This window comes from Tinamus guttatus, unplaced genomic scaffold (genome assembly GCF_059628265.1).
Source record: "Tinamus guttatus ecotype Peru unplaced genomic scaffold, ASM5962826v1 Tinamus_guttatus_pri_ptg000153l, whole genome shotgun sequence".
In the NCBI taxonomy this organism is placed as follows: domain Eukaryota; kingdom Metazoa; phylum Chordata; class Aves; order Tinamiformes; family Tinamidae; genus Tinamus; species Tinamus guttatus.
The window spans coordinates 631465-655368 of record NW_028288687.1 but is presented as its reverse complement, the minus strand read 5'-3'; the positions used below and the strand labels follow the sequence as shown (position 1 = coordinate 655368).

At 36.0% G+C, this 23904-nt stretch overlaps 1 protein-coding gene across 1 annotated transcript; it reads left to right on the top strand.

Moving 5' to 3' along the window:
* The first annotated feature begins 922 nt into the window (after positions 1 to 922).
* On the top strand, positions 923 to 22787 carry EFCAB7 (EF-hand calcium binding domain 7). Its single transcript, XM_010223666.2, has 13 exons — positions 923 to 1109; positions 4740 to 4951; positions 5840 to 5926; positions 6760 to 6955; positions 7195 to 7319; positions 11292 to 11433; positions 12886 to 12995; positions 14027 to 14184; positions 14366 to 14499; positions 16567 to 16715; positions 18591 to 18800; positions 21159 to 21266; positions 22323 to 22787. Exons 1-13 carry the CDS (start codon positions 923 to 925, stop codon positions 22395 to 22397), a joined length of 1893 nt encoding a protein of 630 aa, XP_010221968.2. The 3' UTR covers positions 22398 to 22787.
* Positions 22788 to 23904: the final 1117 nt, after the last annotated feature.

The window sequence follows — 23904 nt, the reverse complement described above, 5'->3', positions numbered from 1 at the left end:
TTCCTCCTTGACTTTAACCCATTTTCATTTTGTGAGTATAACGCTGGTGCTTAATTATAGTGACACTCGTTTGCAGGAACCAGACTGTATCACAGTGTCCCTATGGGGTCCTTCTAATGCCAGTGTAATATTAAAGTGTCAGGCAGGCGGTCTGTGTATTATAAATAGGGTACTTCATCCATGATAAGCGATTATTATCTTTCTTTCCTAAGTGTAAAAGACCTATATAACTCAAGAAGGTGCGAGTGATTTAGGCCTCCCGAGCAGGAATCCAATGAGTCCTGAAGGGGACCCTACGACGTCGTTGTCTTGTTGCTGAACTTGAGATATTCAATATGTTATACTGGAATATATTTTGTGGAGTCAACATTGGGTAAAATAATATGAGAGGCTGTTAGACCAACAGTACCACATGATTTAGTGTCCCTCTGTGGTGGCCCTCTAAAAACCTTAATCACCTTTGGTAAAAGCAGAAAGCCACTGTTGAAGTTTACTGGCCATTGGTGAGCAAACAGCGTTAGTTACTGCACTGAATCATTTCAATAATTTAGAAAAAAAAATCATGGTTTTTTATTTTCTTTTACAGTTTTCCTTGTAGCATCCTTGTACCTTAAGGTCTTAAGTTATACAAAGATTTATGCAAATATTTAACTTTAAACTTATTAATTCTATTAACTTGACTTAAATCTTAAAAGTAAAATTGTGTTTAACTTTACAATTAGAGCTCAAGTTATTTTGATGTGTGGGTCTTGTGGTACTTAAATACAAAAGAAGGTAAGTATCCTTATCCCACATTAAGAGAATGGGAAGAATGCAGCCTAGTTGGTTACGTTAGATTTGTGCTTCCGAGAACAACGCAGAGAGACAGCGCTAACCAGGCAGAAGAGTAACAAATTCTAAATGTGCTTGTATTCTTCACAGAATGGCCAGTGGCCCTGGGAATAATGTCTCCTCTTCTGTACAGAAAGTCACACACTCAGAGAATTCACGAGTAAAGAAGTCCCAGCATTCAGAAGAAGAAATCTTTTATATGAACTGCAGAGCAGCTTATCTAACTGTTTTTAAAAGCAGTTTAGAAAATATTAAATCAAAAGAACAACTCTGTTTAGGTAATGAATATATCTTCTTTTCCCATAACTATTGTATATGATGATTACAGTAGGTAATTAAACAGCAGTCAGCAATTCAGTAGTGAGAATATCCTAATGTGTATGACTAGCTGTTTTAAGGACTTGAGTAGGTTTAGGTTGGGTTTAGACATTCAAGCATCATTAGCTGTATCTTTAAAGATGTTGGCATCTCATATCCATTTAAAAATATATTGCACACTGATTTTTCAGGTTCTATAAAGTACAGTTCCTTCATATTTTTCATTTTCCTTAGATTCTTTGTTATTAGGTGCTGGGTGGTTCATGGAATTGGGAATAGCGTACAGAGCTTTTCATCCCTAAATCACTACTCTGAATGGGCAAAAGTCAATACCAGCTGACAGCTTACAGGGGACCTAAGTGAGTTGTTTAACAACACCAAGTTTGGTGCTAGCCTTGTTGCTTACTTGAGGTGGGTTTAAGTACTGCTTTTTGGCTGTGACATTTCTGCAATAAATTGTTCTCCCGTCTCTGACAAATGATTTAGTGAGTTGGTCTTAGGCAGTTTATAGTGGACAAGTGCCCCTGCTTAGCAAATCACCATGGTAACTGGCATCACTTGATACAGAGGTGCAGACTTGGAAGGAGGTTTTTATTGGAGACCTGGGTATGGTACTTTACCACCTCTAAAGACTGTCTCACAGAGAAGTTCTTAGCCACTTTACCTGAGTAATGTGTGAAAATATTGTCTTTCCTACACTGCGTCTGTGTGACAAAATGGACTGTTTCAGACGTTTGTGTGTCATAATAATTATTTAAATTCTAACTAAATTAAACTATTCCCTTAGATGGAGATTAAAAGTTTCCATTTTTTCCTCAGTATTATATTTATGTATAAATAATATCGTTGTCAGTAGTATGACAGAAGAAAAATCACTGAGTGCTTCAATTCTGGTAAATAAATGTTTTAGCAGATACGAAACCTCGATTGGAAGCTGTGGAACTTAGAAAAAATTGTTTTGAAAAAATATTAAATGTCAAAGTTCCTTGCATGGAAATTATTAAGGAAAGTTATAAAACAGCTTACCTGAAAAAAAAAAAAGATATCTAGGGCTGTATATTTAAGAACGATTTATTTATTATTTTAATTAGTTCCATATTTTAGAAACTGGCTAAGTTTCATTTGGGAATAGATTTCACTAGCCCAGCTAAAATTTCTTGAGCAAATCTAACACCAACTTTGCTAACTCTTGGAGTTGTAGGAATTGTATATCTAAACATATATATTTTTTTTCCTGAGAGCACTTTAGTCTTTTTATGGAAAAGGTTATTCATAGTTGTACACAATATCATGAGATCATATTAGGTGACCCATGAGGTGTATATCAGCATGACTTTTTACTTGGAGTTTTGTGATTATGTGAAAGTTCTATACAGCTTGCTGTATTGAAAAAAAAAAACCTTCATTTAGACAAAAAGAGTTTAAATGCATCATTTGAAAAATATGTATATGATTTTTATTTTGATCCTGGTGTTTCAGAGTCCAACCCGCAATTCACTTGCAAGTAGTGAATTGCTTTCTAAAATAGTATCTGGTATTCCTGCTAGATTATCTCTATGTGTATTACGGCATTGCAGATTAATCATTAATTATTTTCAATTAATTATTTTTTTTAAAAAAACAAGCAACAACTAAAACCAAAAACATGCTATGTTATCCAATCAGTTAGATCATAATTCTATTAGCCACATATTTTTTCTGAACGTGGGAGCAAGTACATCTCACTAATTGTTTATGCCTAAAAGACACACAACAATAAAAGCTGAATATTCTTTCCGGATGCACTGAAGTTTGTAGCTTCCTTCCCTGTACCAGTACGTGAAATCCTACGCTTTAACGAGCGCACTCTTTCAGCTTGAGACTTGGTGTTATCCAGGCTTTCAGGACTATAATAAAAGTGTCCTTATAACATCCTAGTGATAGTTTTGGATAATCTGGATTTTAAAATAGGAGTGGTGTGAACAAATGGCATCTCTTTTATATATGCTTTGTCTTTCATCTCTATCCACATGCCTCTTTGCTGCACAGCAAGTGTTTGGGCATTTTGGTTTCAAGGTCAACTTAAAAAGGACCACTAGTGACTCAGACTATCAGTATTTTCAGAGATGTGTGTGAACTTATTTATTTTAAACTTATTTTAATGTTTACAAGATTTATGTTGCAACTTATGTACATTCTGGCATTGTATGGAATCTTGCCGGTGTCGAAGCATCTTTGATTACATGATGGCTGGCTAATAAGCTGAATTGTGCAATATTCCCTTGGACTGCACTTACTCACAGAAATCTTCATTTCCTGTATCATAATGTTATTTAAGGTATAAGCAGAATAAGTATAAATAAAGTGCAGTCTAACTGAACTTTCAAAAATACAAGCTCAGGAGATGTGTTGTATAGCAAGAGCTGCTCTCCCAGGGTATATAAAATTATATAACTGCTGTATTTGAAGGATATTCTGATAAGTGTAAGAGAATACTGTGCTATATTGACATTCCAGGAAACTCTGCTATCCACATAACCAAACACATGGAGTAACTGTCCTTCCTTGGCTGACTTTGACACAGAAATCCTTAAACAATTGCCGTGTGCCCAAGGGTCACGTGGAGGAAGATGTAGGCTTTGCTCTGTTCTCCCGATTGCACTTGCAGAGGTGACAGGGCAGAAATCTTTATTTAGTCCTTGGCGTTTCATCTAAGATTAGCAACAAAGGTGTCTGTTTTTGTGTGTTCGTTTTTATGGCGGTGCAGTTGCCTGTTGAGAATTGTAATGGTACCACGACCTCATTTCACAGATGTTACTGAACTGCTCTCAGTTGGTATAGATTTGGCCATTGGTCAGCTGGCTAAAAATCAAACTGCCACCCTAGGCAAAGATGAACCATTTCTTCAATTTCCCTAAAGTGCCTGGTTATCAGGAAGGACTTAAAGGCATCTCCTCAGACTGTTTCTGATAGGCTATTTGAATTTAATTTCAATTTAACACAAAATCTTCTTCACACTGACAAAATAATAGGTTCTTGATATTGAGCCTTGCTACTTGGGGAGAAAATTCTGTGTTTCAAGACAGTAGATATTTTACCTAATTGATTATGTAATCCTACCGACTTTATTTAGGGGAATTGTCCTGTGGAGTTTAGTAGGACAGCAAATAAGTAAAGGAATGCTGCAGATCAAAGCCAATAAGCGAAGTTATAGTTAGCTGCTGCACTGTCTGTGATATTTTTGTATTATGTTTCTTCCTTTTCTGTAGAAGAAAGTGGGCATCATTTTCAGCACTGCACCATTTATCATCTTTGCTGGATCATAGTTTGGGAGAGTGGTCTAGAATGCTGGGTGCTGCCTGTTTCATGAGTATTTTCAAGTAAATACTCTAGGGAGCTAGTCTACCCTCAGGCTTCTCTGACCTCTTAGCTGAATGTGGATTATGTCCCTGTTGAGCAAAGCTATTTTTCTAAGCTGCTTTTCCCTTGACTTGACTGTGTTTTTAAAAGAAATGTTTGAATTTATGAAGTGATTAAAGGATGTTTTGAGAAAATTTGTTATTGATACTGACAGCTTAAATTTATAGTTAATATTGTGTTTTATTGTTCAGTACTTCAACAGGCTGGAAGAAATCCATCTCAGAAGACACTTAATAAATACTGGACTTCACAAACAACTACATTGAATTTTGATGATTTTTGTACTATCTTAAAAAAAGAAAAAGCAGCTACAAAAAATGAACTGCTCAGAGCATTTGGAAAAATAGATAAAGATAATTCTGGATATATTTTGCATGATGAACTTTATAAAATTCTTACAACTGTAAGTATCAATAAAAACTTAATTACCTATTTTTAACCATTAGTAGAGATTTTGGAAATTGGATGATAAAACTCCTTTAAATGTGTAATAGCGTGTTCCCGATCAAAAGGGTCACTAGCTGATTAATGATTTTCTTTTTTCAGTTCTATGTTGTGAGTTTGAGTTAAACTGTAGACTATGAATGCAGTAAGAAGTCAGTTCATCACTTTATAGAGACCCAAACGAAGAACTTATTAGACGTTCTTGCGTTAGCAACTGGTGCTGTGCAGGGAGGGGAGGACCAGGGTTTGATTTGTTGCAATCCATTATGGATCCAGGACCATATGTCCACATCATGTTTTCCAGCAATAAAGCTATTGGTCCTAGACATAGCCCGTGAATGATGTGAAGCAGATTGTAGTCACATATTGCCCTGTCGTTACTAACAGCCATGTGGATGTGCACAGAGGAGATCGCTGCAGGACCTCACGCTGTCTTCCTGAGACACGTACTTTGTGTGCAGGTAGGGCGCTCAAGATGCTGTTTTGGTGTGTGACTTCAGCCTGAGTTCCAACAAGAGAGAAACAGCTTTGACTTCACACCAATAACTCCAAGCATCAATACAAGACAAATTCACACCCAACAATAACCCTTACAAAAAACTAAATTGCTAATTTAGATGGATCCACTGCAGGCATCATAGGATAGTTCAAGTGAGTGAGTGAAACAAAATATTATGAAGTATTGATGAAGGCATCATTCATGTTAGGTTTCTTTAAGGCATGGCAAACTTGCATAAACTGCTGCAATTCTTCTGTTTGGTATGTGGTAGTATTGGGTGTTGTAGGGTGATTCTAAATTGTGAACGCTGTTCTTGATCAAGAGCTAAAACTGCGTTGTTTATTGCAGAGAGGTGAAAAAATGACTCTGGATGAAGTGAGTGCCATTACTAAACTGGCTGAGTTTAACAGCAGTGGCAAACTTGACTACAATAAGGTATGAAAACAGTGATATTATCTATTCTTGGAGTTACTGGCACAATTCTCTGGACATCTTCAAAACCCACCAGGATGCGACCCTGTGCCATGTGCTCTGGGTGTCCCTGCTTGAGCAGGGGGTTGGACTAGATGATCTCTAGAGGTCCCTGCCAACATCAAGCATTCTGTGATCAAATGCAACAGATAACACCGCCGTGTGTTTTTCTTTGTTTTTCTTTCTTTTTCCTTTATGTGCCTGTGTAATGGTGCATACTAGGCAGAGTCAATGTGAAGCCTAGTGCAGTGTATGTAGGTAAGAATTGAACCAATAGCAGAATAAAGATGAGAATTGACAACAAATGTAGCTAATCTGTGATGTCTGTAATTCCCTGTGTGGGGGAAATTATTTTACATGTTGAGCATCTAACTTTCAAGATGCAATCTCTTCTCAGTTTTATGTTAATGTAGAAGCATGTCTAAGCAATGACTAAGTTTTAGACTGTAAAAAGCCCACGAAGCTTTGTGCTGTAACTATGGTGTTACTGGAAAAAAAACTACTAAAGTCACAAAAACATACAAAACAGGTTGCAGATGTCCAGAAAGAAGTATAAATAATCTATTTCATTGAAAGTCACATTTCATTCATTATCGTGACTTCCCCATTGAATCATGGCTCCATTTTACTGTCATTTAAGAATGGTTGCTCTTATTCATGAAAATGGAAGTAATACTGTGCGTTAAGAGAAAATGCATTCCATCTCTTCTATCCTCTGCTTACAATTATAGTGTTTTAATTCTTAAAACTATGAGGAAGAATGTTTTGCTTACCAGATTATTTGTTATTGTCTGAAGTTTTGTGACTTATACGTGAGAACCAGTGAGCAATGCTGCAAGACTGCACTAGAGAAACTGGAAGTTGACAGTCGATTGAAGCGTCAGCAGTTTGGAAGTCAAGTGGAAACTTCCTCTGAAGCAATCACATTGCCAGTATCTAAACCATCACCAAGAGTCTCGAGGAAAACTGATCACAAACTTACACCAGTGAAAGGTATGATTAAGGGGGCTGGAGCATCTCTCATATGAAGAAAGACTGAGAGAGTTGGGAAGTAAAAATGTTAGGCTTGTCAGTGATTAAATATTAAATAATTACAGGGGAAGTCAACCTATCTCATGGAAGTTTTTGTCATCCCAATTTTTAGTCTGTGTGCATGTAAATGTAGGGCTTTACAAGAAAAAGCACTAGAAACGATGAAATTATCTGATCGTAACTAAATATCTGTGTTTCAGGGGATAGCAGAATTTCTTCAAGACCCTCATCAGCTCAAACTTGCAAAGCATCTGTTTCTACCACTATCAGCATGAGTGCCAGTCGTAACAGAAGCACAAAGCTAATTGAGCCAAGCATGGTAAAGGTACTGTGTAAGCCAGTCCTACTGAATTATGATGTTTTCTCATAGGCACGTATGTTGTTGCATTTTAAATAAGAAACCATTTTTTTCTGATTTTTATCTTATGCTTTATTAATAGTTTGTCAAAGGCCCGTATACACTACAGAGACATTTCTTGATACATATTAATATTTTTATAAAATGTTGGTTTTGCTGACATTTAGTTACTGAAAATAATTTTTCAGGTGTGAAGGTTTAATAGAACAAATTGTGGGTTTTTTTATATAAATGAAACCACTGTCGGATAAAACGTTTAATGACTTTTTGAGAAATTTAAAATTGAATAATTTATAAGGTTGGTGAGAACTTTAAATGCTTAAGTAGCTGAAAGATTGTGTATCATAAACCTTCATATGAAAGGTAATTGGAAATAAATAACAGACTCCAAGCATATTCAGTTTGTTGGGCATTAATTAGTAAATATATGCCATAGCCTGCAAATATTGATTTTTATTTAGACTAATATGTTCCATCAGTGTTTTGGTTTAAATATATCACTCATTCAATATAAATTCCTGTGGGAGAAAGACAACAAAGTCACTTTGCTAAGTCAATATTTGTAGAGTGTTAATATTGATCTTTTTCCTTTGTTTTTGCTTTCTTGACTCAACCTTTACTAGTTTTCTTTCAACAGAAAATAATAGCTATAGAAATATAAAACATTAACTGGAAACTGCTAGGATACATTAAAAATGTGCACCCTGAGACCTCTGTGTAAAAGGGAAAAATGGTTATGACCACATAGTACAACTGCTGTTGGAAAACTGAACTGATTGTTCTCATGAGTTACATTTTTGTTTCAAATAACAACTCTGTATTTGTTATTGAACTCTGAAGTCCTTTATATCTTCAGCATTGCTATACAGTGACATTTGTTCTATATTAAAATTTAAAAACATAATCTCAAAGGATTTTTTTGCAGTCTGTTTAGGTATCTGGACCTCCATGCAATTTAACCTGCAATTTCACCTTGTTCAAACATGAAATGTAGTGTATAAAACCATTCTACAGCTTCCCAGTATTGGATCTGTCTTTCCTTTTACAAGCGAGTAAAGAGCTGATTGAAAATAGCAACTGCAGATATTGATTACTATTGATTAGCATCATACAAAAAAAATTAAATCTGTCAATAAATGTAAGTATGTGCAAGTAAAACTGCTATATTTTTTCAACCCTATCTATTAAGGGCCCAATCAAAATTAAAGGCCCAAACCCCATCAAAATCAATCAACAGATACACAGTGGTTTATTTAGGCTGTGGATCAGGATCCAACAGCATGAAAATTCTTTTCATTCATCATATATTCAGAATAAATGATCTCCACAGTTTTTGAGGGATGATAGGAAAACATTGCCCTCATGAATCTGGACCAATGCCAAAGTTGCAGTTCTGATGGAAAAATACATTTGAACTCAAAAAGCTATGAACTTCTAAATTTAAACCCAGAAAACATTAAATATATTCATAGTACAGGACAGCTCTCCCATTTGTTCTCCCTCTTTTTTTTTCTTTTCCCAGTGGAGTTGTATGACATGTTCAAATTCTTGGAAATAAATTTGGAGACAAAACATAGACAACTCTGTAAATGTTAGGTGCACAGAAACAACATCCTGACCTGTTGAGCTTCAGGTGTAGTTGACTGATGATTAAGTAAAACAAGGCTAAGAGAATTTTTGAATTTTGGAAAAATATTCTTATTATTATAGGTTTTAATTGAGATTAAAGGGTATCAACAAAACAAGTTCAAGCAGTGTATTGTGTTCTAAAATGCTCTCTCTGCTCTGGGTAACTAAATCATCCCAAACAAATGATCCTTGCTAAGGAATCTCACCCATACAGTGCAAAAGAAAATATCCCAGAGGAGTCTCTTTATTTGAAATTATGCATAGGTGTATGGATAGTTCCCATAATGATCTTTTTAGTAGCATTAGGGTACCATATTTAGGCAGTGACTAGCACTGGGAACAGCAACTACCCTCTACCCTTTCTTTAGCATTAACATTTCTAATAAGAATATTTCCCATTATGCTAGCTATTATTTGACAAATATGTAACTTTTTATTTCACATGCCTTATTATACATTGAAGTAACATACTACATTCAAAACAGAAAATCTTCTTTTGACTTCCAAATTATATACCTTTTGTACTCTGATATTGATAATTTAGAGAATATAGCACCACCTTATGCTCTCTGCAAGAATAACAACTTAGTATGTGATGCCTAAAGCCCTGTTCAACTTCTGCTTCCTGTTGGTCACAGCTTGACAAGGAGTTTGTTCCTTGAGATGTTTTCCCTTCCTATTTGGCTTGTTTGGTGTCCCTGTTAAGAACATCTATCACTTAAGTGAATGCAAAAGTGCAGGAAAATTTTTGTCTTTCATCTGGAATAACACTAGAAAATTGGAAGATGAGCGAATAGGACAAAACTACTTTCCATGGACCATGTAAATCAGGATGACGCATTAAGCTATCAAACCTATTGGAGAATGGAGGCTAAAATAATTATTGCTGTTCATTTGACATTTTGGACAGGACAGAGTGGTCTTTCCATAGTAATAAAGTACTTACCTGGCGACTCAGATACACTTGCACTAGCAAAGTCCTGCTCTTGCTTGACACCTTTAGGTTAGTGACTGCAAAATACCATCAACTGAAGGTGAATGCAGTGCAGTGAAAACTGATCCTTTGAATGGTGTGGAATGAGATGTAGCACTGCTTGAAGACTTGAAATACAGACTGCTTGGCCTTAGAAGGAGTTAGTGGTCATCTTCCTTACTAGGAGATACATGCAGCCCCTCTTCCTGCTCACAAGCTTATATTTAAAGTCTTTGCTAGTTTACCTGTTACACTGGACCCTAAGCAAAGGTACAGGCTCCTGAGCAGAGCTCTCTGCTAAGATTAATCTGAAATCACTCAGGAACAGCATCTTCCATTGTTAGGAAAGTAAGTAATGGATAATAAATGTAGAAGTAAATGGGAGTAAATAATGGCATTAATCAAGGGAAGCAAATTCAAGAATATTTTACTCTCCCCAAGGCATATTTCTGTAATGACTTTGTTTCTCTTTTGCCAAATAATATTTTAAATTGAAAATTCGGGGGAAAAATCAAGCTTGTAGCTGTATCAGTGTCAGTGTGAACTCATGGATTTTCTAGGAACCTTGTTATACACAAATAATGTAATTTACCCTTTCTGTCTTTCATGTGGCTTTGACAGAAGCTGAAAGGCATCACTTTCTTACAGTGAGGATTCGCACCAGCTTTCGCCAGATTTTGGTTGACCTTGAGTAATGACTGTGAATCATGCTCACTTGTGTCACATTCTTCTGACAATAATAACAAACACTCTTAGAAACCAGGGCAGAAAAGTGCAGAGACACCAATGAGCTTTATGGATATGCTTAAATGTTTTACTGAAGTAAAAACTTTCTGGAACTACATCTGAAAAATAACATGCTAAGCAGTTAGTTAATTTGTCAAATGCACTTGTGCTTGTAATTTGTATGAGCAAGTAAATCTGTATTGTTCGAGTTATTCGGTTGTTTTCTTAGCTTGATTGGTCTAATGGGACTAATAAAGCACAAATGAACACATATTTCAGTGGTAAATCACACCAGTTCTGAGAATTTCCAAGTTCAGCTTGGTTCACTGCAATTCAAATTTTGTTTCAGTTATGAGCATTAAGGTAATCTGCATGTTTTCAAGCATTTTCATACATGAAACAATAATACTAACTGGTCTGTAAAACTTGACTAAAAAGAGGACTGTTTTAGAGAATTTTTTAAAAAGATAAGATCCATGCAGTATTTTAAGGTGTAATTTATACAGTATTCATCTAGATTTAGTTTAGATCATCAGATTAATAAGTACAAGGGAAAATCCTTGATCTTGATGAAGGGTCAAGCCAATTTCTAATATTTGCTTGATTTCCAGGAATGGCAATGTGCACAATCCAAAGGATGTTTCTACTTAGAAGATGATGGTGAAATCGTTAGCCACAAATACAGGTTGCATTTACCTCAGAGGTCTGCTGTATGTATTACCATCAAGCCTTTAAACCTTTGTCAGGTAGAAGGTAAGCATATTTGGGTTTGTTTGGAGAATTTCCTTCTTTAAAAAATACTTTTTCTCTCTTAGTGATACATCTCACATACAGGTACACACACAAGCGTGTACGTGTGCACACGCAGATGTAAACACACACACACAAAAGAAAGTCAGAAAAAAGTGCTATGAAACTAACTATATATTGACCATACCTGCTGCCACACTAATGCAAAGGCAGAGAACTGTTTTTCCTTAAGTTATCAAAACTCTTATTTGTCACAAAAGCTGGGTTAAAAAAAATCAGCTAGATATTGTCATATTTATCTTTGTGGACAGAGTCCTATTAAAGATACAATTTACTTGTCAAACTGCCTTCTCTGCTTACCCTTTCTGTTCTCACTGCCTGATCAGTGACAGCCAGTTCAGCCCGTTATCTATCTTTTCAAAGTCAGTCAGCCTCTTAGATTGTGCAGTGTGTGTTCCGGACTCAAAGTGTTATTTATGTGATCATTTTCATGAAGTATTTTAAGATTATGGAGATAATGATTGTATATTTGTTAAGGGTTTCTTATCCAAAATAAAAATGTAAACGCTACTTTCTGTAGCTCTCTGTAAGGTGTAGATGTATTTTATGGAACCAACAGTATAAAACTTGGTGAGTACTGCCTGAGAGATCTTGTACTCTGCACACCAGGTGCTTTTGTGTATACTTAATATGGTAATGTTTTTAATGACAGTGGGGTATCAACACTTGACAATTTTGAATCTTGTCTGAGGGTTTTATACCTTAATTTGCCCATTTTATTTCTTCTTTTAACATTTTTGTCCCTGTGCATCTAATTCGTAACAATAGATGCACTAATCCCTAGCACTGGATGCACCTGAGATTAGTCAACCTTCCTGCTCTTTTTCCCAAGCACAATGAGCTTTGTTTTCCCCAGTACTTTAGCAGGGGGCTTTATTCAGTTGCTCTCTGGAAGATACTTATTCTCCACAAACAGGTTATTTTCTCTTTAATCCTGTGAAACAGGAGCTATTACATCCTAGAGATGCTTTAGAATCACCTGAATTGGCTGTTGAGCCGCAGATGATTCTAACTTGAGGTTAAGAATAAATTTTTTGCTGATTAAATGGGAGGGTGACCAAGAAGACTTCTAATGGGATGGAAAAATCTAATTATAGAGAAAAGTAATAAATAATAATATTGTACTAATAGTAGTTCACAATGAAAATAGCTTCCCTGGCGATCAAAGGCTTAATATTTGAACTGCTAGTAGTAATTGTTATCTGTAAGATAGCCACAGTATGTGCAATATTTTTTTTGATGGATGTAACTAGTAAAGAAAACCTAGTAACATATAGTAGTTTCTTCTTACATTAACAGGGACAAATGTTATAATAGAAAGATGTCCTTTGGTGTTCAAAGAAAATCAATTTATGCAATTATTAAATATTTGTGATTCTTTTAATGTGTTTTTAGGAAAATCTTGTCAGTGGTTGTCAGTGGATACAGTTTTGTATGTTCTGAAGGAAAATGAAAGCCAAGATAATTTACAGCTCGTGACCTTTACCGAACAACAAAATAAAGAGGTTAAGTATTTTCATTTTATTTCTATAATTAATTATTTTTTATACGTAAATGTTAGTGCTGTATGGTTGAGTTTCCATGTGTTTGGAAGAAATTCACACTGGACCTTTTCAGAGTAGAGAGAAGGAGCATTTGAGTTGTGTATATTCCCCTCCAAAACTAGCAGAACTTCTGCAAATCAGAAGATTTTAACACTGTCTTTGTTATGCCCTCTGGACATAGTGAATTGCAAGCCACATATATGGAAGTTCAATGAAGTCTTTGTGAAGGCTTTAGTCTGAAAGGATGCAAATATTGCTGAGTTACTGATTATCAATACAGATACTCTCATACCTCCACCTCTAGAATTTTGGTGGAAGCTCATCTGAATTCCAGTATTATGAAAATTCCAAGGCTACACGTAGGAAAACTTCCTTTAATTTTCTTTCTCTTTGTTGGATAAATGGTTTTAAACTTAATTCTGCCTTGAATATTTTTATCCTATTGCAGAAATAAGGGAGGAGAAGTTTCAGCAGTATTTCCTCCTTCCAAGATGCAGGGAACTCAGCTTCCTTCTGAAACCCTAAGTCACTTGTGATTTTTTACGTAAAAAGTTTCTATTGCAAATTGAACTAAGTTTCTAAAATGGGGAGGAAATGAAGAACTTGATGGATTTTCTTAGCTATCTCTGACTGAATTTCTTTTTTGAGTTAAATAAAAAGATTAAAAAGATAAAGTTATGAATGTGGAAAATGATAGTAGTATCATTGGGCAGTTCCAATAATTATTGTTCTTCTCTCATTTCTGGTCCTATGTGCATTTACAATTGTTTTTGCAAGTAGGAGATTCACTAGGAGATTTGCACTAGGAGATTTTGTGTCTTTAAGATGGCATCACGCAGGATCTTACTATAAACCTGTTTTCTTTAGGGGAAAAAAAACTAGCGTTACCTGTAGTTTCAAGGAATTCATCACTTTGGTATCGCTACTGTTATTAAAAGAAGACATAATTTGAGCAATAACTTAAGAACTTCTCTGTCTTCCTTTAAGAGTAGATGTTTGGATGGAAAGGGGAGCTTGGATCAGGAGTTTATTGGCTACTCCCATTCACAACCGGCTGTAGACTCAAGAAGGTAAAAACTCAAATTACTGGAGAAGCCAAACTGGTGTACAGAGGTGAAGATGGAGAGCTGGCTCTTACCGAAGAGTTGCGGTGAGTCATGTTCCCAAGCAGACATGGTTACTCTTTTGTAAGAGTTGTGCTCTGAGTAACATTGCTCGTAGCTATATGTTTCTAAACTAGCTTTTGTACAGAATGCTCTGTAATACATTGAATAATTATCAACAGTACTGCGAGACAATAGAAGAAATAGACTTATTTTTTCATCTTTTAGAGCAGCTTTATTGGATGTATTTGAAACCATTGATTTGGATGGGAATGGCCTTCTGAGTTTAGAAGAGTACAATTTCTTTGAACTGAGGACTAGTGGTGAGAAATGTGATGAGGAAGCCTGGGCTGTATGTAAGGGTAAGTTTTTTTTGTTGTGCTTGATCCAGCTAACTAGGACTATAAAACTAATTGCAAGTATTTTTTTAGCGCCATACAATGTGTGGAGCATAGAAACACTGTGTATATCGTAGCCTATACCAAGAACTTGTCATTACTGTTCTCTTCTTCATGTTTTGCTTTTGTGTTTTATCCTTTTCCAGTCCCTTCTCTTTTGCTTCCCTGTGGTTTGCATGCCGCTGATCTTCTGTTGCGAAAGTTCTTATTGCTAATTGCGAAGTCTTAAAAGTTTTGTAGGAGAAAGACACAACTGTATCTATCTAATCATGGATCGTATAGTGAATTTAACTGTAACAATTTTTCACTGAATCAATTTATTTTCTGCAGATTCAGGTGAAACTGCTTTCATATTTCACAGGGTCTTGAGAAGGACCAGTTAATCAGTGTGTCTACAATAATTTAAAACAAGTACACTTAAGTGCTTATTACAATTGGTTAGATTAGACCTTAGAAAGTATGTATTGCAATCACATTTCTCCAAACTTAAGCATTTTTTTTCATTAGAAATCTGCCTTTTGAAGGTTCATACCCAGTGCGTCAGTTTACCCAAATTGCACTCTATGAAGCTATGAGGTTCTGAGACTTCTGTGAGTGAGCCCAGGAAGCTGAGACAGATAGGACTCTTTCAGCTGTACTTTTTCAGTCTGCAGGTATGTGTCTCATAAACACCACTGAACATCCTGCCAACCTGCAGGAGCAGTGTTGGGCCCCAAGCATCAATTTGGAAGAAAGAAAAGAATTCTGTGGCTTTGCTTTAACCCTGCGAAGGCCTTGAATACACATAGTTGTCTCATAAGGCCACCACAAGTGACTGTAAGGTGCTCTGATCAGAATACAGTCCATGAAAGCTGTGATTTCCAGGCATTGCAGTTAAGCTGGAGTCAGTGGTTAGAATGGAAATTTGGAAGCCCTTGTATGAAAATTAATTGTTTCTATATTAAACATCTTTTCCTGCAGCTCATGTCTGAAGTGGAATATCATCATAGATCAGCCCATATTATCTGTTAACTATAATTCTTTCATAGGCTATGATACATTGCTTAATTGAGGCCAAAACACTAGAAAATTTTTAAGTCCTGTCAAATATTTCTCCCCGGAACACTGTAAGACACTGTAAGACATTGGAGATTTTGCTGAATAATGGAAAAAATATGCAAGAAGTACTTTCCTGTAAATCAGTTTCTCTTCTTCTTCATCCTTGTAGATGCTATTCTACACTTTACATATCTGTGTATGACTCTGTGCACTGGTGGCAATAAGAGTAGGAGAGGGGTGTGTGTGTGTGTGAAGTGTGCAAGAGAGGAAAGAAGAGAATATGGTGAATGTATTGCCAGGTCATTAATCAGTTGAAGGGTTGACACAAATATCATAAATCTTGACACCAGAGTTCAAGCCGTTCATAATAGCATAGTACCATTAGATAGATTTATTAAATTGGTAATCCCTTTTTAATAATATATAGTAAAGATTTAGCATTGTTATGAAGATGAGAAAACCATTTTTAAGAATCTCTGACACAAGAACATTTCAATTATGTGTTTGCTGACATTAAAGTGGTCAATCTGCCATATTCAATCAAGAGAAAGATGTTAAGATTATTGGCACTTTATTTCTTTTTAGGAACTAAGTAAATCATTTCTGTACAAAAGATCCAAGCACTAAGGGTGCTGCCCCCCATCAGACTTTCATTTCCTCTTCCTGAGGAAATCCCCATTCCCCAAATCTCAACCACAGCAGATACTGCTGGTGGAAAGAAAAAAGAACAACAACAACAAAATCTTTGCCCACTTTTTGGTGTTACTAGGGATAAGCAGTCTCTGGTTGTTCTCTAAAATCCACAGGAAAGAGCACATGGCTTGCCAAGGGCACTCTACCACTTACAGTTTGGAGAGCTTGAGGCTGGAAGGTGGCCCCATCTCGTAAACCTCTAAACCTCGTTGGCATAAAAGGAGTTTGGCTTAGGGCAGATAAGGGGAGTTTGCAAAGAGAACAGACCTTTAACTGCTACTTTACATTTCTTTTAAACAGAGAATTTTGACATGAAGAAGAATGAACTAACAAGACAGGGATTTATGGATCTGAATCTCATGGAAGCCAATGACCGTGAAGGGGATCCTAGTGACCTTTGGGTCACTTTATTGTCACTGGGCTACAATAAAGCATTAGAAATGATAGAGGTATGAAAGCTGTGTAGCAAAAATAAATATAGCTTCACATATAGCTTGCTGCCCCTTTTAATTGCAGCATTGTTTTGGTCCTTCATAAATGGATTTCAGTAGGCTGATGACCCAGTTCAAATACTGCTACTACATATGACTGCCAGGCCTGGCATTTCATTTCTTAGGCTAGCACTATCATTTTTCAGAGAGAGAGTTTGACTTTTGGCTTATAAAGAAAGCCAATATTTTGCGGGGTTGCAAAGGAAAGAATCTTAGGTTAACGTTACGTGTGTGCGTTGTGGGTGAGAGGTGATAAGAAGTGATGGTAAACTCTGACCTGTCAGCAAACCTGCAAAATGCAGAACATGCTCTGTCCAGGTTTGTTTAAAAGAATCATTTTTGTGACCTAAGCCACAAGGGAAGCCAATGACCATTGTATGACAAAAAATTATTCCACAATGCAAAGTTCATGATTTTCAGATGTGGCAATTTCTGTTGATCCTCATGAACATTTTCAAGACCAGATTTTAATGAGAGTTTTGGGTCGCAAAATGTTTATTCTGTAGGGCCAGAGGTTATTTCTGTGGTGTTTCTGTGTGCCTATAGTATTATTTTTTACAGAAATAGTATCAGTGTTAGTGTTAGTTTTCATGATATTAGTTTGCAAGCCCATCACAGAATTTCCAGAGGATATTTTTAACAACAAGAGAGAAAAAAAGTAAAATTAATAAAAACTTTAAAAAATCTATTTATTAAATATACAGACAAAATAATTATTTAAATTTATTTCCAAGAAAAACTGATTTATTGGTGTTATTTATCAGTCTGATTTTATTATTTCTTTAATTAAAGCAATTTGGGACTATGTAGTTGTATAATCACCATATAAAAAGATATGTGCCTACAACAAATATATACAGACCCAAAAATACTTGGTTAGTGGTGGGGAGACTTCAGCTGGCTTCTCAGGGAAAAATCTTGATCATAGCCAAGAATTTCTTAATGAGAAGTGCTTTCCTCTTCCTTTCCTGTGAGCATGGTTAGCTGGGCAGCTATAGAACTGACTTTCTCCATTTCAAACGTAAGAGGGAGCTATCCTCTAAGAAAGAGGGTTTTGTCAGGTCTTTATTACATCATTTACAAATTCCTTACAGGTATTTTCTGCCTTGTAGTAGCTTTGGTTTATGGCTATAGTCTTTGCTTTCCAACGACAAATACAGCTTCCTTTTGTGCTTTCTTCATTAATCTAAATTTTTTATCTTCTTAACAACCTTTTAATTCCTGTATTTCAAAAGATTCAGACTTGATATTTCAGGAGCTTTAAGCCTAATAAATTAAGGATACAACTGAAAAAGTGTAACCCTAGTGCATTCCAACAGCCTTTTGAAGGGAACAGAGATTCTCTGAATGAGCGTAAGAACACGCAGCCTCCTTGTCACACATACTAGTGCTAGCCAAGAAATTGGAAATTGTAATGCAAGACGATAGGTATCTTAAATCTTTGTGAAGCAGCACAATTAGCAGGAGCTTGGCGAGTGAAGGAGACAGGTTTATATCAGATGCTGAAATACATTCATATTTCACCCTAATTCCTGTATGTTTTCTTCTCCAAGAGAAGGTTTGTCATGTTAGAGTGGAACGCACCAAGCTGCACATCAAGCATCCTGTGACTGTCAGGAATATCACTGATTTGTCTCAATGTCTGGTCTGTTTTTAAAAATAGCCACAGCTTTCAGTCTTTCAGTTTTTGAATATTTAATATTCAGTGACATACACTTGGATAATTCTATTCCAGAGCATCTATCAAAATATTTAGGAGACGGGGATAAAAATCTGCATAGAAGAACCAAGAAAAAAAGTGGCAATAACGAAACTTTGTTTTCTCTGTTGCAGGCATGCCCCTTTGTCATTGATATCTATGCAGAAAAATGCAAACCCAGGATTAAAGCCATATTCCTAGAGGCAGGTGGCTGGCAACTCAACAGGGCCATTTGCAAGTCTGTTGTCAATAAAGGAGAGGCCAAAGTAATGGATGGTTGTGAAAATGTAATTGTTTATACCTACAGAATGGACATGCGAATCACTTCTGTTATTGAAAATAAGGTATTGGATCATGTTCCTCAAACATACTTCGTATTAATATTTATAATTGTTATGCTCTCCTTTCACTTTTGAGAGTTATGTACCAAGTTTCGTTACCTAGCTTATTTAGAAAAAAAAAATCACACCTCTTTGAAAATAAAAACCATAGACTTCAAAAGAGACTGGATCAGTTTTCTTGGAAGAGCTTATTATAAGGAAGCAAGAAATTTTTCATAGCATATAGAAGTCGAATGTTAGTTTTTCTTTACGAGAATGGTGAAAATTTGGAATGATTGTAATGATTATAAACATAATGTATTTGTAATAACAGAATATAAATACTAAAACAGGAAATACAATTACAGAAAGAACAAAAACTACAATATTTTAGTATTCAATATTTTCAGTGCTTGTAGGAAAGTAAAAGAACACTGTGTGCACAGACAGTGTTTTAGATAGATGATGTGTTAATTTACTAGTCTTATAGGTCTACCTAATTATTAATCAAAGATAATGAATGTAAATCCAAGCAAAGGTGGTTAATTAGATGCCATCAGAGACTTTTAAACCTTTTTGCCTAGATCCTAATGAATGTTCCATTCATTCTCTGTTTCATTTATGTCAGGAACACTAAATGAGTACAGCTTAGTAAGATGCTAAACTGAAGGTGTTTAAAATCCTACAGGCACAGTACAAGAAGTGTGTTTTTAAATGAACAAACATGCAAAACGGGTGGATTGGTGGACTAATATTAGGCTGGAATGCCAAGGCTCCTTGGAACCATAGCTTTAGATCTGCACTTCGCCCTTTAGGGGAGATGCACTAGAGTTATTTATATGTTTGGGTATATGTCAGAGAAGGAGACGGGCTCTGTATGGAGACAACTGGGTGCTGTCTGATTAAAATCCCTGACCACTGCCATTTACACTACTTGGGCTTTGTAGAGAGCACAGCTATTTACTACTACTGAGGCAAATAGTTGCCCTTTCCTGAAAATCCAATCAGAATTTTTAGGCTGGTGATCTTTTTGTATGGTAAATGTCTAATAAAAAGGCAATTTTATGCATCTGTCTTCCTCTAAGCTTCCCACAGTGCAGCTTGCTTGCTGCAAGCACAAGAAGCAGCATCAGTTCTTGTGCAGTAGATTTTAATGGAAATAATTTTCTTGGTTAATTCTGTAATAAATCTAAGGAAATGCAGCAGTTGCTGAGAGATTCTGGTCTGTTCTTGTGCATGTATTTAGTCAGTGGGTAGAGAAAGGTGTCTGTCTCTCCCAGGTGAGGGTGGGAGCTGGGAGATGATAAGAATGTGTGCATAGAGCCTCCAATTTCTCAGAAAATAAGTAGAACTGAGCCTTTGTGCCCAAAAGAAAAAGTTTAGGAGTCATTTCCTATCAGCCAAAGCAAGATCCTGCTATAATACACCCTCTGTGCAAGGTGAAACCCTCAGTGACCTTGCTCCTCTTGCTATTAAGTGTCTTCCTGCCTAGATAATTCTTTTGTTTGCCTTTACCTCACTGCTGTATGGGAATGAGGACTTCACCAAACTGATGCCAATGCACAGGACATGATTAATGAAACATTTAATGCTAGAGTGTGTTTACATTTTTACAACCAACAATATTTCAACAATTATTATATTTACACTGCTGTCCAGAAATCCTTCCTGTTCTGAGCAGGAGAAATAGCTTTTTTCTGCCACTCCTTATCATTCTAGTAGTAGCTTCTGTTGCTATATGAGGCTGACTGTGTAAAAGAGCTGTGTTTCTATTCCATTTCACAATAAAGGGCAGAGATTGTTGGATAGCACCGTCTAAGAATCACTGACATTTCCGAGTGTGGCAGTAGAACTGAGTAACTATGGTCATTTATTTGTGCAAGGCAACTGAATGTGAAGGGAGGTCAGACTGCTTACATTAGACACTTAGATTCATTTGGGGGAGGGTTTGGTTGACCCCCTGCAAGTGAGAACTTAAGAATGTATGATAAAAGTTTCTGAGGAAATGGCCTTTTGGTAGAGGGATCATATTTTGGAAAATAAGAATGGCCTTACAAGGTCAGATAAAAGATGCATCCAGCCTCAGTATCCTTCCTCCAGAAATAGCCAGTAAGAGATGTTAAGAGCACAAATCATGGCCAAACACTCGGTGATACTTCTCAAGATTGCTGTCCAAGCCCTTGGCACTTGCAGCTCAAAAAGTTGCACCTTCAGAAGTGCTTAAATTATTTCAAGTCTTCTATGGCTTGAGAATGGGTTCGGGCCTGATGATGGCAACGAGCAAAATCACAGCAAGTAGATGGAATGTGGAACTGTTATACAAAGAGTAACCACTTGGCCATTAAGACTAATGCAATGCCCATGTTTTTTTTTCACCTGCAGTCTGAAAGCAAAGTGATTATTCATGTCAATAATGAGCACAGTAAGAACTGTCTAAGTAATAGAGGACTCGCCGTTTTTGCTATTGAAGTGGCACCAAAATCCATGATGGTAAGATTTTTATTGTGCAAGTAATCCGAAATCTAAGCAAAAAAAAACAAACAAACAAAAAAAAAAACGACATTTTTACAGTTCTCTTTTACAAGTCTTTTATCAAAATAATGAGAATGTGGAAAGTGGAGAAGTCTGTCTTCATCACCTGCACAGTTAAGATGTACGTCTTGATATTTCAAAACTGAACATGTACCTGACGTATCAGTCTCATGCAGATAGCTGTAAAAGTGCTCACTATCGCTGTTCAGTTTTTAATGCATGTGTCTGTTTCAGTTGTCCATTCAATTTATGTATCATTTATTCATATTTTTAATTTTTTTTAACTTAAGTTTTAACCTGATGAATAGATGGCTGTGAGGAACAGGACAAGTGTGTGCTAGTCTTGAACAAAAATATATATGTTGAACTGCCTAGGCATAGTGTGGTTTACAGAGAGCGATTTTTTTTGAAACTTAACTTAGGGAACAAGTTTAGCCATGAGGCAGTTTGAGATCCAGATCCCTGTTGCAGAGATGGACAGGTTTTAGTGAGAAATCTAAATGAGGTTCTACAGTAAAAAATTACATTGAAATTGTCTTACAAATACAGATGATACTCTTATTCATTTAAGAAGAAAATCCTGTTTTTATTATTATAAAAGTAGGATCTCTGCCTTTAAAAGAAAAGACAAAGTATTTTGAATTTCACAGGTTTCCAAACTCCTGCTCTGAGGTGGATTCACTCAGATCCAATCTGAACAGTCCTATTCTAATATTGCTGCCAACACTTTAGATAACTAAAGTCAGACCCCATAAAGCATTTTATTAATTTTAATTTCTTCTTCATTCAGTGTGAATTGTAAGTTCGGGGTCTCTTACGGATTTTTTTTGCTGTAATGCAGTTAGATTTCATACTAAGTATTGAATACTAGATGCTGAATCATCAGCATCATAGATGATGAATGTTCATTTTTATTTTAGTGCTAGAAGTACTAAAACAACTAATTTTACCTAAGTAGCACTTAAAGTAACATCCAATAAACTATTTTGCTAACATTTTCTCTTTTTTATTCAGGTTTCTCAACATGTGATGCCACTGAATGACCAGGAAGAATGGCTTTATAACTGTGTGCATTCCCTCTTACGTTAAACACTCAAGATAAAAAGCTATATTTTGGTAGCATTCAAACTAAACCAGCATTTCTTTTTCTCAAAAGCTGGCACAAATTGATGTTTTACTCCCAGAATTTCTTTTGTTAAAGCTAGGGAATCGCATATCTACTTATTTATTTCTGATATCACACTTCTGCTAACAGCTTGTAGGAAACTGCAAGTTCCGTTGTTTGGCGGTCTTAACAGCTTAAGGGAATTAGAAATGTCAAAGCTTTCACTTATCAACAGCTAAAATGGTGAAAATATATCTCCCTTTAGCCTATAGAAGAAATCATGAAAACATAAACCTGCAGAAAGATGTGGGAGGACAAATTCCCTGTGTGCATGACAAACAAATGTATACACGTACATATTTTATATGAGACGAGTCATGTTTTGAATTATCTTCCAAAGAAACCTCTTTCTCCGTTCTCCTGCAGAGCTTTAGCTGGTCATGTGCATTATGTGGTCAGGAATTTACACACAAAGGTCTGCAGATGATCGTTTCTCCAACTCACCTGGCAGTTCTTCCTACTTAACCTTGAAGCACACTGGAGAGCAAGTGGCATCTCCTGCAATGTCCTAGCTCTGTTTTAGACCTATCATTGACAGAAGCAGAGCATATGCCATTTCAGCTGTTTTATTTTTTTCCTTAATTTATATAAGGCTTTTGTCAAAACTGTTTTTTTTATTTTTTTCCACAGTGTGAAGATGTATCCCCTAAATTCTGTTACTGCCACAGGGTTACTTGTTTGTTTTTTTTTTTAATTATCATTCTTCCCACTGCTTTCCTTCACAATACATCCTAAATTTTGCAACCGACATTACTTTTAATTTATCGGATATCCAGTTAGCTTCCTTCAGTGCTTTCTCTTTTCAGCAGTGTGACCAGCTCTCAGTGTTGTGTTGCTTCCTACTTTCCTGCCTTCAGGGGAAATAGTTGTGATTTCCCCAAAACACATTTCTTATTCTCTGCCTCATCCTCTTGTTGGTCGGCTTTCATTATGTGTTTCACATTATTGCCTTCATGCTGCTGCTGCTTTTTTCTCCCTTTTTTTTTCTTTTCTTTTTCTACCATATGGCATTCAATCAAATACTTCTTTGACATCTGAACCTTAACCTTTTGGGTTGTGTTTTCTGTAATCAAGATGATAGAAGTTTGAGGGACTGGTCCTTGCTTTCCTGCATGTTTTGACATGCCAACAGTTAACATTGTCATCACAGAGAAAAATCATCATAACTGGACTTTTTTTTATATTATATGACTTTAAAATGTTAAGACTTTAAAAGTTTAACACTTTATATATTTGGGATGAGAGAGGCAGGCATTTTGGCTTGAGTGTGTCCGTGGAGAAAATTTTATGCCATAAATATTGCCGAATATGTCATTAGAAATGAAAACTACAGTACTTGCCAGAAGCTAAATTATTGCTGCCAAAAGGCTGCAACACCAGTTACTTCACTCTCTTAGTATTTGTTTCTAGAGTAGTGCTCATGGAATTATT